Raw genomic sequence first — 12,670 nt, forward strand, 5'->3', positions numbered from 1 at the left:
TTCCTATTTTGCCTGGAAGCATATCGTCAAGCTGAAACTCCTGGCTATGCACCAGTAGCAATTCTCTCTGAAGAGCTTGTATGGAGCAAGGTTTCTGTTCCAGCAAAAGACAAGCAAGGGGAAACAAGGCAACCCCATTCCCATAAGAAGCAGTGGGCCCTGTTTCTTTTGAAAATGTAGAGCTCAAGAACAGAAGGGCAGCAATAGCTTCTCCTCTCTTGCCTTGCTATGCCCCATTGCTTCAAGCACTTTTGTCTCCAGCACAACTTGCTGCTTCTGGTGTGAGAGTCATGTCAGGAGAAAAGAGCGGAAAGGAACAAAGTCTCCCATTCTTGCCTGCGTATTCCATTTCATGTAACGCCACTGCCCTTTTACACGCGAACAAAGCAGACACGTAAAATAAAAAAAAATTCCTTCAGTAGCACCTTAAAGACCAACTAAGTTTTTATTTTGGTATGAGCTTTCGTGTGCATGCACACTTCTTCAGATACAGTGAAATGGAAGTTTCCAGGCACTTATGTAGAGAAGGGGTGGGGAGGGGTGGGGATGGGGAGGGGGGATCACTCAGAAGGGTGGTGGAAATGGGTGATTGACTGACTGATAGCTGTTGATGACCGCAAACGACTGCAAATGGTTTTGCATGAAAAAGCAAGGGTTGAGATGGCTGAAGATCGCTTATCATGTATAATGAGATAAGAATCCGATATCTCTGTTCAAACCAGGTCCCTCCATGGTTTTGAGCTTGGTGATAAGTTGCAATTCAGCAACTTCTCTTTCCAGTCTGTTTCTGAAATTCTTTTGTAGTAAGACAGCTACTTTGAGATCTTGTATAGAATGTCCTGGGAGATTGAAGTGTTCTCCTACTGGTTTTTCTGTCTTCTGGTTCCTGATGTCAGATTTATGTCCATTTATCCTTTGGCGTAGGGTTTGGCCTGTTTGTCCAATATAGAGAGCTGAAGGGCACTGTTGGCATTTGATGGCATACACAATGTTAGAGGATGAGCAATTAAATAGTCCTGAGATGGTATGTTGGATGTTGTTGGGGCCAGTAATGGTGTTGTCTGGGTGTATGTGGCAGCAAAGTTGGCATCTGGGTTTATTGCAGGCTCTGGTACCAGTGTCCATGTTAAGTCTGGTGGTTGTATTATTGTGGGTGAGTAGTTGTTTAAGATTGGGTGGCTGTCTGTAGGCAATGAAAGGTCTTCCTCCCAGAGCTTGAGAAAGGGAGCTGTCATTGTCCAGGAGAGGCTGTAGATCTCTGATGATGCGTTGTACTGTTTTAGCTTGGGAGCTGTATGTGATGACTAGTGGTGTTCTGTTATTTTCTTTTTTGGGTCTGTCTTGCAGCAGGTTCTCTCTAGGTATCTGTCTGGCTCTGTTGATCTGTTGTTTAACTTCATCAGGTGGATATTTTAGTTCTAAAAAGGTTTGCTGTAGATCTCTTAGGTGAGATTCTCTGTCTGTAGAGTTGGAACAGATGCGGTTGTAACGTAAGGCCTGGCTGTATACGATGGATTGTTTGGTATGTTTGGGATGGTAGCTAGAAGCATGTAGATATGTTTGTCGGTCAGTTGGTTTTCTGTATAAGGTGGTGTCTATATGTCCATCCTGTATTTTTATAGTAGTGTCCAAAAAATGTATTTCTTGCATAGATTGGTTCATTGTTAGGTTGATTGTGGGGTGAAAGTCATTGAATGTCTGGTGGAAGGTTTCCAGGGTCTGTTGTCCATGTGTCCAGATAATAAAAATATCGTCAATGTATCGCAGGTACAGGAGAGGTTTGAGTGGGTAGGAGTTAAGGAAACGTTGTTCTAAATCTGCCTACCTGTAACCAAAGCAGACACGTGAGTAACATGCACATGGCTGCTGTATCGTGTCTAGTTTGGTCCAAACATCTCTCTCCTGGCCAGGGTTGGAAAAGTCGTAAATTGTAACTCTCAAAATCGACACCCATTTCTTTTTCTTAGGAGCTGAAGCTGAAGGATGAAGAATGTGAGAGGCTTTCTAAAGTGCGCGACCAACTCGGACAGGAATTGGAAGAACTTACTGCCAGCCTCTTTGAGGTTTGTTTGGAGACTTTGCTGTGATAGCATGCTCCGGATTGAGGTTGCCATTTCAGGATGTACTTGAATGTCTCCCCCCACCCCACCTTCAAAAATGGGAAGTTTGGGAAGTAGTTTATTCTTGTGAGCTCATCTACTAAAAGCGAAGCAAATTTCTTCACCAGTTGGGGTGACAGCAGATTCACCAGGGGGTGGGGGGGTGCTCATGCCTGTAAATGAGGTTGGGTAGTCAAAATTGTCCAAGCCATGCTTCTCCAAATAAATGGCGTGGGTGGAATAGCAGCTATATATCTACGTGGGGCTATCTTTGAAGGTGACCCGGAAACTGCAGTTAATCCAGAATGTGGCAGCCAGACTGTGACTGGGAGTCGCTGCCGGTACCATATAACACCGGTCCTGAGAGATCTGCGTTGGCTCCCAGTACCTTTCCGAGCACAATTCAAAGTGTTGGTGCTGACCTATAAAGCCCTAAATGGCCTTGGTCCTGTATACCTGAAGGAGCGTCTCCACCCCCATTGTTCAGCCCAGACACTGAGGTCCAGCGCCGAGGGTCTTCTGGTGGTTCCCTCATTGCAAGAAGTGAGGTTATAGGGAACCAGACAGAGGGCCTTCTTGGTAGTGGCGCCCGCCCTGTGGAACGCCCTCCCATCAGATGTCAAGGAAGTAAGCAGCTATCCTATTTTTAAAAGACATCTGAAGGCAGTCCTGTTTAGGGAAGTTCTTAATACTGAATGCTGTATTGTTTTGTTTTAATATATGTATGCTGTATACTCGATTGGGAGCTGCCCAGAGTGGCTGGGGAAACTCAGCCAGATGGGCGGGGTATAAATAATAAATTATTATTATTATTATTATTATTATTATTATATTATATTGTTGCCTTTTGAATGGCAATCAAACCGCAAAGTAACTGTCTCTCCTGATTGGACCTCGGACTCAAACATTATGACATTATGTTTCCAGCACTTTCCATCGCTTATCTTTAAGGCATGGGCGACTCGCCTGACGGTGCACTTGAGACTTTCAAAAGCAACGTGAAAAGCAGCTGTGTGGTTGGGTGACTTTAAAATCTTATCTCTACTATCTATTATTTATAAAGACCAAAAAAAAGAGAGCCACATTTCATAGCATCCTGTTTTCATGGGGCAGGAAAACCCGTGCAAAAGCATTTATATACCATTGCAAATGTTTGTTCTTATAGGAAGCACACAAAATGGTGAGGGAAGCGAACATAAAGCAGGCGACAGCTGAAAAACAACTGAAAGAAGCACAAGGAAAAGTGAGTTAATGATATGCCTGTGACCCAGAGGGGTCTGTTTTTGAGAGTATGCATTGCTTTCCCAAGCTTTTCACTCACAAAACAGCCTCCTCAAGTTGCCAGCTGACCTTTGAAGTCATGGTGTTAAAAAAAAAACCCACTATTGGAGTCAAGCGAGGATGTTAGATGGGCCTTGGGCTAGTTTCAGGTGGGCCTTGGTGCCACAGCCTGCCTTGTGCGTCCTCGTTGTGCCTTAGCTTTGTGGTTGGACCCAGTGCCAGTACCAACAACTCGTGCTGAGTAAAAGTAGGCAGGAGACAGCTGTTTTGGATGACACAGGAAGGAAAGTCTCCTTTCTAAGGAGAAAGGGCCAGAGGGCATGTTGTAGGCAATTGGAAAGTGAGGTGAAAGGTTAATATTATTAATAAAAATAAAAATAAAATCGGGAATATAAAGGAAAATTGATAACAGCGGAAAGCTGTTGCAGTTAGGAAGAAGTGAATGTGAAAGGACAGGGTCGGCTCTAGGTAGAGTCCTGGTGGCGCGGTGTGCTAGGGTGCCGGGCCGGTAGGCGGGAGCCGCGTGGAAACCATGCTGCACCCTGCGAGGGTGGGGGTGCCGGAGCGATCTCCACCCCTCAGTGCCAGGGCGCCCGGCCTGCTCGAGACTGCCCTGTGAAAGGACAACAGAGGAGGAGGAGGGGGAGGAGGGGGAGGAGGAGGAGGAGGAGGAGGGAAACATGAAGGGGGAAAGAATACAAAGTACAAGCTGAGTGTGAAGGAAGAACAGGAGAAGAAATTAGGAGTTGGGCAAAAATACTTTCAGAGGTAAATGGGGATGGGAAGGGGAGAATGAGAATATGAAAGAAAAAGTGTTTTCCATATAGAGCCCTCTGAATCAGCAAATTCTGCCCCAAATGGGGAGGCTGAGTCACTCCAGCTTGAGGAAAGCTTATACAGTGGTACCTCCGGTTACGAGGTTAATTCGTTCTGGAGGTCTGTTCTTAACCCCAAACCCTTCTTAACATGAGGCAGACTTTTGCTAATGGGGCCTTCTGCTGCCACCGTGCCGCTGGTGCGCGACTTCCGCTCGCATCCCGGGGTAAAGTTCACAACTAGGAGCATCTACTTCCAGGTCAGCGGAGCTCATTACCCAAAGTGTTTGTAAGGAGGACAGTACGTAACCCGAGGCTCCACTGTATATGGAATTCTTTGCCACACGGAAAATGCTGTTACATTTTGTATTTTTTTTTAGTAATTTCCAGAGGGAGATTAGATACCCAGTAGAAAATGATGTTAGTAATTGAGAGCTGGTGGTTTCAAACTCTGTCTCCATCCGATACTATTTAGAGATTGTTTGGCTTCGGTGATTCTCATTTATGTAACCTATAGAAATATTTGTATGACAATTTGAACAAATATATGAGCTAGTTCTTGCCAGAGGTTTAATTCACACTACCCACTTGGAGTTATGTCATTATTTCCCTTCGTAACTATTCCGCAGTATGTTACAGACTTCAGCTGGAACATTCTTGGCCCTTTCAGTCACTAGAGTTCTGTTTTTCTAGTTTAACAGTGAGCTGAGGTGATAGACTCCATTTGTAGTGTACTTAGAGATGAATAATTTCCTCCCCGGTGGACTTTCGCGTTTAGTCTGTTTCCATTGTATGGCAATGTGAGGAAAACAAATGAATGACCATGAATGGTAAACTGAAAGATCTGTTGAACAAGAGGATATAAAGTCGGCTGCTCTCTTGCTTTTGTGGAAATGACTTTATGTTGTGACTCTGGGGCACACAGGTGTCTTCCTATCTCCTGGTTTTTAACAAAACAGATCTTTCAAGCAGATGAAAGAATGAAACTAATAGTTGTGGCAGTAGTGCCATGCAGTGTTGCTGTTAAAGGCCTCTTACGTGGTGACCCCTAACCTCTGTAGCTAGCCCATTGCTGAGATTTCACCTTCAACTCTGCCAATAAGGCATTGCGCAAGTTACTCATATTCAGAAATGCCCCAGAGTATTCTTGTCAAATTATCCAAAACCAAACCCTAAACTAATTCAAATATACGAAGACTGCTAATGCAGAGTTCCGAATGGATAAGCTTTCTTCTGGTGTCTTACTGGCGAGTGAAATCCTAGGTCTCTGGGGCTATGTCCCTTGGTTACTTCAGGTCATTTTGGCTACAAAATACTTTATTCCATGAAGGACTTTGCCACCAATGGTGACTGTAGGAGAAGCAGCTTTTGCTTGCTTTCCGATCAATTACTTGCTGCTTGAAAGTTTGGTCTCTCTTTTCTTTTCATACGTGTTTAGATTGATGTCCTTCAGGCTGAAGTAGCAGCCCTGAAAACGTTAGTGCTGTCCACTTCGCCCACGTCGCCCACGAAAGAGCTTCAATCTAGTGGAAAGACCCCCTTCAAAAAGGGCCATGCGAGGAACAAGAGTACGAGCAGTGCGATGGGGGTCAGCAACCAAGATGTCGCCATGATGCAGCCAATTGTGAAAGACTGCAAAGAGGTATTTCACGTTTGCATGTGCTGTAGGTCTGCATCAAAACACCTGCAACAAACTAGTTGAAAACAATTGCACTTGGAAGCCGCCATGAGGCAATACCATCCATTGAGGCAATGGAACAAAGAATTTGCATTTCTCTTCCAAAGAACAATTTCTTAATTCAGCTGTCTAACTGTGGCCAGATCACCCTGTTCCCCCTCAAAAAAGTGGTGTACATTTTGTCTAAAGGATTGTCTTGAAGCACTGTTTTTTTGATTCAGTTGTTTTAAAATTCAGCTTCATTACCCAGTTAAGCAGGTCTTCAGAATGACCCGCAAAGAGAATATTTCTTATCGTTGTGAACTTCATAAAACTGGCTTATATCAGGTGTTCCATATTTCTTTCCTTTGTGCAAAATAATGCAAAATTTAAAGACCTGCAACCTTTTGTAAGTTAGTGTGAAGAGGATGAGCTGAGGTTAAGAAACAAAGGCAGATGTTGGCAGGTAACCAATGCCCTAGTTAGTGATTGAACAAGGAGGGAAATGTAACCTTTGTGCAACTTGATGCCTAAAGCTGTGGTATTAGGGTGTAATCTACCCGTGTTAAATATGTGTTAATCAGTGGGACTTAGGGGTTCTTATCACTGTCTGTATAGTCACGTAGATTCTGTATTCAAGGTGATTTGGGTGTCATCTGCAATATATGATTTTAGTATGGATCCTTCATTTTTCCTTTTTTTCTTTTTTTAAATGATAGGCTGACTTAGCTCTGTATAACGAATTCAGATCCTGGAAGGATGATCCCACTATGGACAGGGGATGCCCTTTCCTGGATAAAATCTATCAGGAAGATATCTTTCCGTGTCTGACCTTCTCAAAAAGTGAGGTAACGTTTTGGAACCATATACAGGAACTCGCTTCCTCAGGAGGCGGTGATGGCTACCAGTTTGGATGGCTTTCAAAATTTGTGGAGGAGAAAGCTTCCAACCATGATGGCTACTACTTTCTGCCTCTATGGTCAGAGCAGAATGCTTCTGAATGCCAATTGCTAGAAACCACAGGATCCTGCTTTGCAGGTTTTTCACAGGCATCCGGTTGCTTGCTGTCCAGAGACTCAGGGTTCAGCTACCCTGAAAAAGTGTTTTATATGCATTATAACACTGTGACACCGGATGGCGGTGTAATGTCCCGTCTTTCATCAACGGGATTTCCCGTTACGAAGTTTACAACGCGTTTTCCCAAAACACGTTTTTGATGTGCCTAGATCCAGCCTAAGTGTGTACAGAGGTACCTCGACTTACGAAGGCGATCCGTTCTGCGGCGCTCTTCATAAGTCGAAGTCTTCAGTTGCGAAGCGCTGGTTTTGCGCATGCGTGAAGCGTGATTTTGCGCTTCTGCGCATGCACCGACCACGCACACCACTTCTGCGCAGGCGCAGAACACGCACGCGGCGAAAAGACTTCTGGGTTTGTCGACTTCGGAAGTCGAAACCTTCGGAAGTCAGTTGTTCGGATGTCGAGGTACCACTGTAGTTGTTTCAGGGTAGCATGCTGTGTATTTAATATCTTTAGGAAATTTCAACAGATCTAAACTACGTGCTCCATTTTCAGCTGGCCTCTGCTGTCTTGGAAGCTGTGGAAAACAATACCTTAAGCATTGAACCAGTTGGCTTGCAACCTGTTCGATTTGTGAAAGCTTCTGCGGTTGAATGTGGAGGACCAAAGTATGTTCAAACTGGTGGAATCAGATCGTGCAAGAGACGTTAAGATGCCATTTCAAAAATAATGTCTACCTGTCACTGGCATAGGTTTGCTAAAGGCCAGAAATGTCACAGGGTGCTGCAGAAAAGGGGCCATAGGGTTTCTTTTCCACCTGAGTTCCTTTTCCTTTTGAGCTGTTTTGTGCCAAAGTATCACAATGTGCATGTGCATCTAGGCACAGCAACATAAATGGCAGCTGCTGTGTGAACAGTGGGGCATGCCTTCTCCTGAGTTCCTTTGAGGAAAGGTGGTGTTATGTGCCCTGAGTTCTCAGGCTCAAGAGTTGGGGAAGGAGCTGGACCAGGGTGGGGTTGCTCTCCTTAGGAAGGAGTAGGTCTCTACCTTGGGGGTGCTGCTCACCTGTCTTGGAGGCTCAAGTGGCCTTGGTGGCTAGGAGTCCCTTTTCCCAGCAGCAGCTGGTTCTCCAGCTATGGCCCTTTGTTTGACAGAAATGACTTCAAATCTGCACTAAAATTTTGGAACTGAGCACTCCAACTTGATTCATTTTGGTATAAGGTAAACATTGCCATGTCACTGCCATAGAATCATGGAATTGGAACGGACCTGGGCTTTATTAGTGTGATTCTCGCAACTTGACAGTGCACTATAAAGTTAGCATAACATAGTTTTCTCTCTCTCTGTAAATACTGTGACTGTTTATTTATATTGCCTCATAATAGCTGAAAGTAGTGATAAGCACAGTCCTTTCAGTTGTCTTTAAATATTTGTTGTGTCTTGACTTTGAAATTATATCTAGCAATATAATCCACAGTTGAGAGTGCTACCGGATATCCTTGCCTCTGCTGTCCACCTGAGGCACATTACGTTACCGAGAATTTATGGTGGATGTTCTCTCAAGGAGATTTTGGGACTCAATGAGCACGATTGAGGAAGAGAGCGTGAAAGCTGCATGACCATTGTGCACAACTATCGTTCACGATGTCAAGTGGTCTCTGTAAATCAGGGTGCAAGATCAGATTGCAGATTTCTTGTTTAATTGTAGGCAACTGTGCCAGACCTCAATTTTCATATAGATTCAATAGGTTTCAAAACAACAACAAACAAGCTACTTTTCTATTCTGTCCGTACAGGAAATGTGCTCTCAGTGGACAAAGTAAAACATGCAAGCATAGAATCAAGTTGGGGGACTCAAGCAACTATTACTATATTTCTCCTTTCTGTAGATATAGGGTAAGTATTGGGGGGCTCCCTGTGCTTTGACTCTGCTCATGGAGCATACAGTTGTGTAATGTGCACAATTAAGTATATTAAATTATAACTCTTGCGTCTCTCTTGTGCAGATTACATCTGTATGTAACTTCTTCACATACATTCGGTATATACAACAGGGGCTTGTGAAGCAGCAAGATGGTAAGTAAAGATCTATGTCTAATGCAAATACCAAAAATTACTTACTTAATGGTGAAATTACTGAAGAAAGGCTTTGTATCTATCTGTGGTTGAGACTTTACCGACCCTAAAGATTGCCTCCTTCTTATTGGCAGTGACTCCCGTCTGAGTCTCCATTAATTGAGCAAAGACTTCTACAGCAGGCTTTCCCAAAACGTTGCCTTCTAGATGCTTGGGACTACAACTCCCAACATTCCATCAACATTGGCCGAGCTGATGGGAGTTGGAGTCAGACAACATCAGAAAGGGCCAGAGCTTCCCCATCCCTGCTTTGCAACCTCTAGGGCTATGCATATAACATATACAGTCGTACCTTGAAAGTCGAACGGAATTCATTCCAGAAGTCCGTTCGACTTCCAAAACGTTCGAAAACCAAAGCGTGGCTTCTGATTGGCTGAGGGAAGCTCCTGCAGCCTATCAGAAGCCGTGGAAGCCCTGTCGGATGTTCGGCTCGCAAAAATAGTTTGCAAACCGGAACAGTCACTTCTGGGTTTGTGACGTTCGGGAACTAAGCTGTCTGACTTCCAAGATACAACTGTACTTTGGGAATATGGACAACTCAAGACCCTTTTCCCTTTCTTTAAAAAAAATTAAATAAAAATAAGAATAAAAAACAAAATAACACAGGTCTCTGTTCCTGGTGTAGTGGATGATACTTCATGTTAATATGTTAATGTTCTGGAATGTCTTTGTTTGACTCACACGACTTCTGCAACCAGTTTGCATACTGTAAAAGGGAAGGAATAACTTGAAAGTATACAAAAGTAGATAAGTATACAAAGCTGGGAGCTTTTAACAAAACACGTTCCCCCAACATGTCTGTTTTCTTTGTTTTACCTTTTGTTAAAACGTTAAAAGGAAAGCAGCACTAGTAAATCTTAGTAAAACAACACTAAACATACTAAAGGGAACAAAGGAAAAACGAAAGCAATCACTTCATGGAAAACCAAGGTAAGCACAAAGCAGAGAGGGAGCCATGAGACAGCAAATGAAAAAAGGGAATGTTGTTAAGTAGGGTTGGGTGAAAGGGGGGCATGATTTGGACCACGCAGTCAAACAAAGTCAGATGTCAGGGGTGTTGCCCAATAAAGTCATGCTTCACTGGGATAAGTAGCTTCATATGTTTATGTGTATGGCAAAGTCCTCCAAGTGGCAGCAAAGTCCACTGGTTGAGCAGTCCCCTTCAAAGCCTTAAGATGATGAGTTAATTTTTCTGAGACACCTAAGAACAAAGCTTTATTACACCAATAGTTCACCATAATAAACACATGCTTCCATTTCCCTTTTTTACAACCAATCTAGCTGCAACTAAAATGTCTTGAGGTTTTTCTTTCTTTCTTTCTTGTGCAGTGGATCAGATGTTTTGGGAGGTTATGCAGCTGAGGAAAGAGATGTCACTGGCAAAACTCGGATATTACAAGGAGGAGCTGTAACTGCGACACTTCTGGTGCTTGCATGCACTTCCATAAATGTACATATCTTCAGAGTGGTTCAAAATCCTTGTCACGACATTGATATTTATTTTGAAAAGGGTCCAAGGCTTCTCCTTCTGTGCAAATTGCGCTACATACTCTTGGAGTTCAGCAAGATTATTTTACTTAAGGATGGACATTATTGTTTCGTTTGAAATGAAGGCAAGAGGATTTTCAGGTGTACTATAGCGATTGTAACTTTTAACAGTTGAGAAACGCAGGTTTGATGCTGTTCAAATATTGTGTTCATTTTTGTGTTCTGGAGAGTTTATAATGTAGGATTTCAACTTAATAAAAGTTAACTCAAACTTGAGTCCTGTGATGTTGAACTTTAAAAGGAGAAGTGCGCATTCTGCAAATTGTGAGGGGCATGTTTATGCACAGATATTCCCATTACTACTGGTATAGGGAACTTGGCATTAATAGCTTGGGGTAAATATATATGGAAATAACAACCAAAAACTAGAGCTTTGAAATAGTAAACCTGCTTCAAACTTGGTATCCCAAATTACCCATTTAGTCTTTATGGGGTTGGAAATCTTTTTATAGGGGTTTACCTCTGGAGTAAAAAGGTAAAGGTAAAAGACCCCTGGATGGTTAATTCCAGTCAAAGGTGACAATGCGGTTGCAGCGCTCATCTTGCTTTTAGGCTGAGGGAGCCGGCGTTTGTCCACAGACAGCTTTCTGGTTTATGTGGCCAGCATGACTAAACTGCTTCTGGTGCAATGAAACACCGTGACGGAAGCCAGAGCGCACGGAAACGCTGTTTACCTTCTCGCTGTAGCGGTACCTATTCATTTACTTGCACTGGCGTGCTTTCAAGCTGCTAGGTTGGCAGGAGCTGGGATGGAGCAACGGGAACTCACTCCGTCGTGGGGATTTGAACCGCCAACCTTCTGATCAGCAAGCCCAAGAGGCTCAGTGCTTTAGACCTCAGTGCCACCCACGTCCTTTGCCTTTTACCTCTGAGTGAAGAACATGAGAAATCCCTTCTGGGCCAACATCCTCTTCTCACAGTGGCCAACCGGATGCCTATAGGAAGCCTGCAAGCAAGGACTCTGTATGACAGCTCACCTGTCCACTTGTGCAGCAGCTAGTCCTCCAAGTCATCCTACCCCCCCTCCCCAGACCTCTTTTTCTGTATTGGATCTTTTACTTTCTTGGTTTATCTTGCATGTTTTCTTATTTTACACCATTCTGTGCTCCACCCCTTTTCCCATATGAGCTTCCAAGAAGTGACAATTTTACGCACCAGTCAGTTCTATTTCCTTCCAAAACCTAAATAAAATGCTTGTGCACTTAATGTAAGGTGTACATATCCCAACCATTCGGCGTTTTAAAAAGAAAATAACCCTGACAAATACTAGAGGACCATTTTTCCTTGTCTTGTGTGCCATCTTTTCATGGCATCTGAACTTTTGGCATATGACTTACCAGGGTATGGCCATAAATGTGTTTAAAATACCCCAGAGGCCTAGTCACATAACCACGCTGCTAGCAGCCAGATGCTGCTTTTCATTCAATCTGGGTTGTGTAACTAAACAGGCAATCTGCGTATTTTGCACATCTACCCCATCTTTATTTATGGTAGTCTGCAAATATCCTAATGATGGGCAAGCCTTTTTGGTAATGTGCATCATGCAAGCTGATTTACAAAAAAAACCACATGCCCCAAGCCCTACTCAGAGTAGACCCATTGAAATGGATGGACCTGACTTACATTTATTGATTTTCATGGGTCTACTCTTCAGTAGGACTGGAATACAACTCCATCCCATAAGAGCATATTAAGCATAACCGTAAGAAGTTGGGGTGTCAAAGATGGACTCCTCCATTGTCTCACAAGGCAGAAAGATGCCAACAGCAAGGAGCTTACCTTCCAAGTCCCGGACTGCAGAATCCGGGACCAGCAGCCGTGTGACACCGGAAGTTAGTTGCGTCGACGTAACTTCCGGTGTCGCTTTGCCCTTCTATGGGCACCAAAATGGCCACCGCCGGCTTCAAAAGTAGCTTCTATGCATGACCGGAAGTGCGTCGACGAAACTTCCGGTGTCACCCCGCCCATCTATGGGCACCAAAATGGCCGCCGGCGACACCGGAAGTCGCATCTATGCACTTCTGGTCATGCGTAGATGCGACTTTTGAAGCCGCCGGCGGCCATTTTTTTGTGCCCATAGAAGGGTAAATCAGAAAAAAAATGGCCACCGGCAGGAG

General features: G+C 43.9%; 1 protein-coding gene across 7 annotated transcripts in view; it reads left to right on the top strand.

Annotated features, from left to right (window-relative positions):
* The window catches only part of RAB3IP (RAB3A interacting protein), a 61,320-nt gene extending 50,551 nt beyond the window's left edge, over window positions 1-10,769 (top strand). For all 7 annotated transcript variants that reach the window (XM_088651935.1, XM_088651936.1, XM_088651938.1 and 4 more), the window contains 8 exons: window positions 1,968-2,063; window positions 3,265-3,342; window positions 5,634-5,837; window positions 6,572-6,700; window positions 7,425-7,537; window positions 8,666-8,765; window positions 8,876-8,945; window positions 10,335-10,769. In XM_088651935.1, the coding sequence (XP_088508061.1) occupies window positions 1,968-2,063; window positions 3,265-3,342; window positions 5,634-5,837; window positions 6,572-6,700; window positions 7,425-7,537; window positions 8,666-8,765; window positions 8,876-8,945; window positions 10,335-10,417 (873 nt within the window). In that variant the 3' untranslated portion in view covers window positions 10,418-10,769. The remainder of the gene's footprint in view (window positions 1-1,967; window positions 2,064-3,264; window positions 3,343-5,633; window positions 5,838-6,571; window positions 6,701-7,424; window positions 7,538-8,665; window positions 8,766-8,875; window positions 8,946-10,334) is intronic.
* Window positions 10,770-12,670: the final 1,901 nt, after the last annotated feature.

Source organism: Zootoca vivipara, chromosome 9 (genome assembly GCF_965207765.1).
Source record: "Zootoca vivipara chromosome 9, rZooViv2.hap1.1, whole genome shotgun sequence".
Lineage (NCBI taxonomy): Eukaryota > Metazoa > Chordata > Lepidosauria > Squamata > Lacertidae > Zootoca > Zootoca vivipara.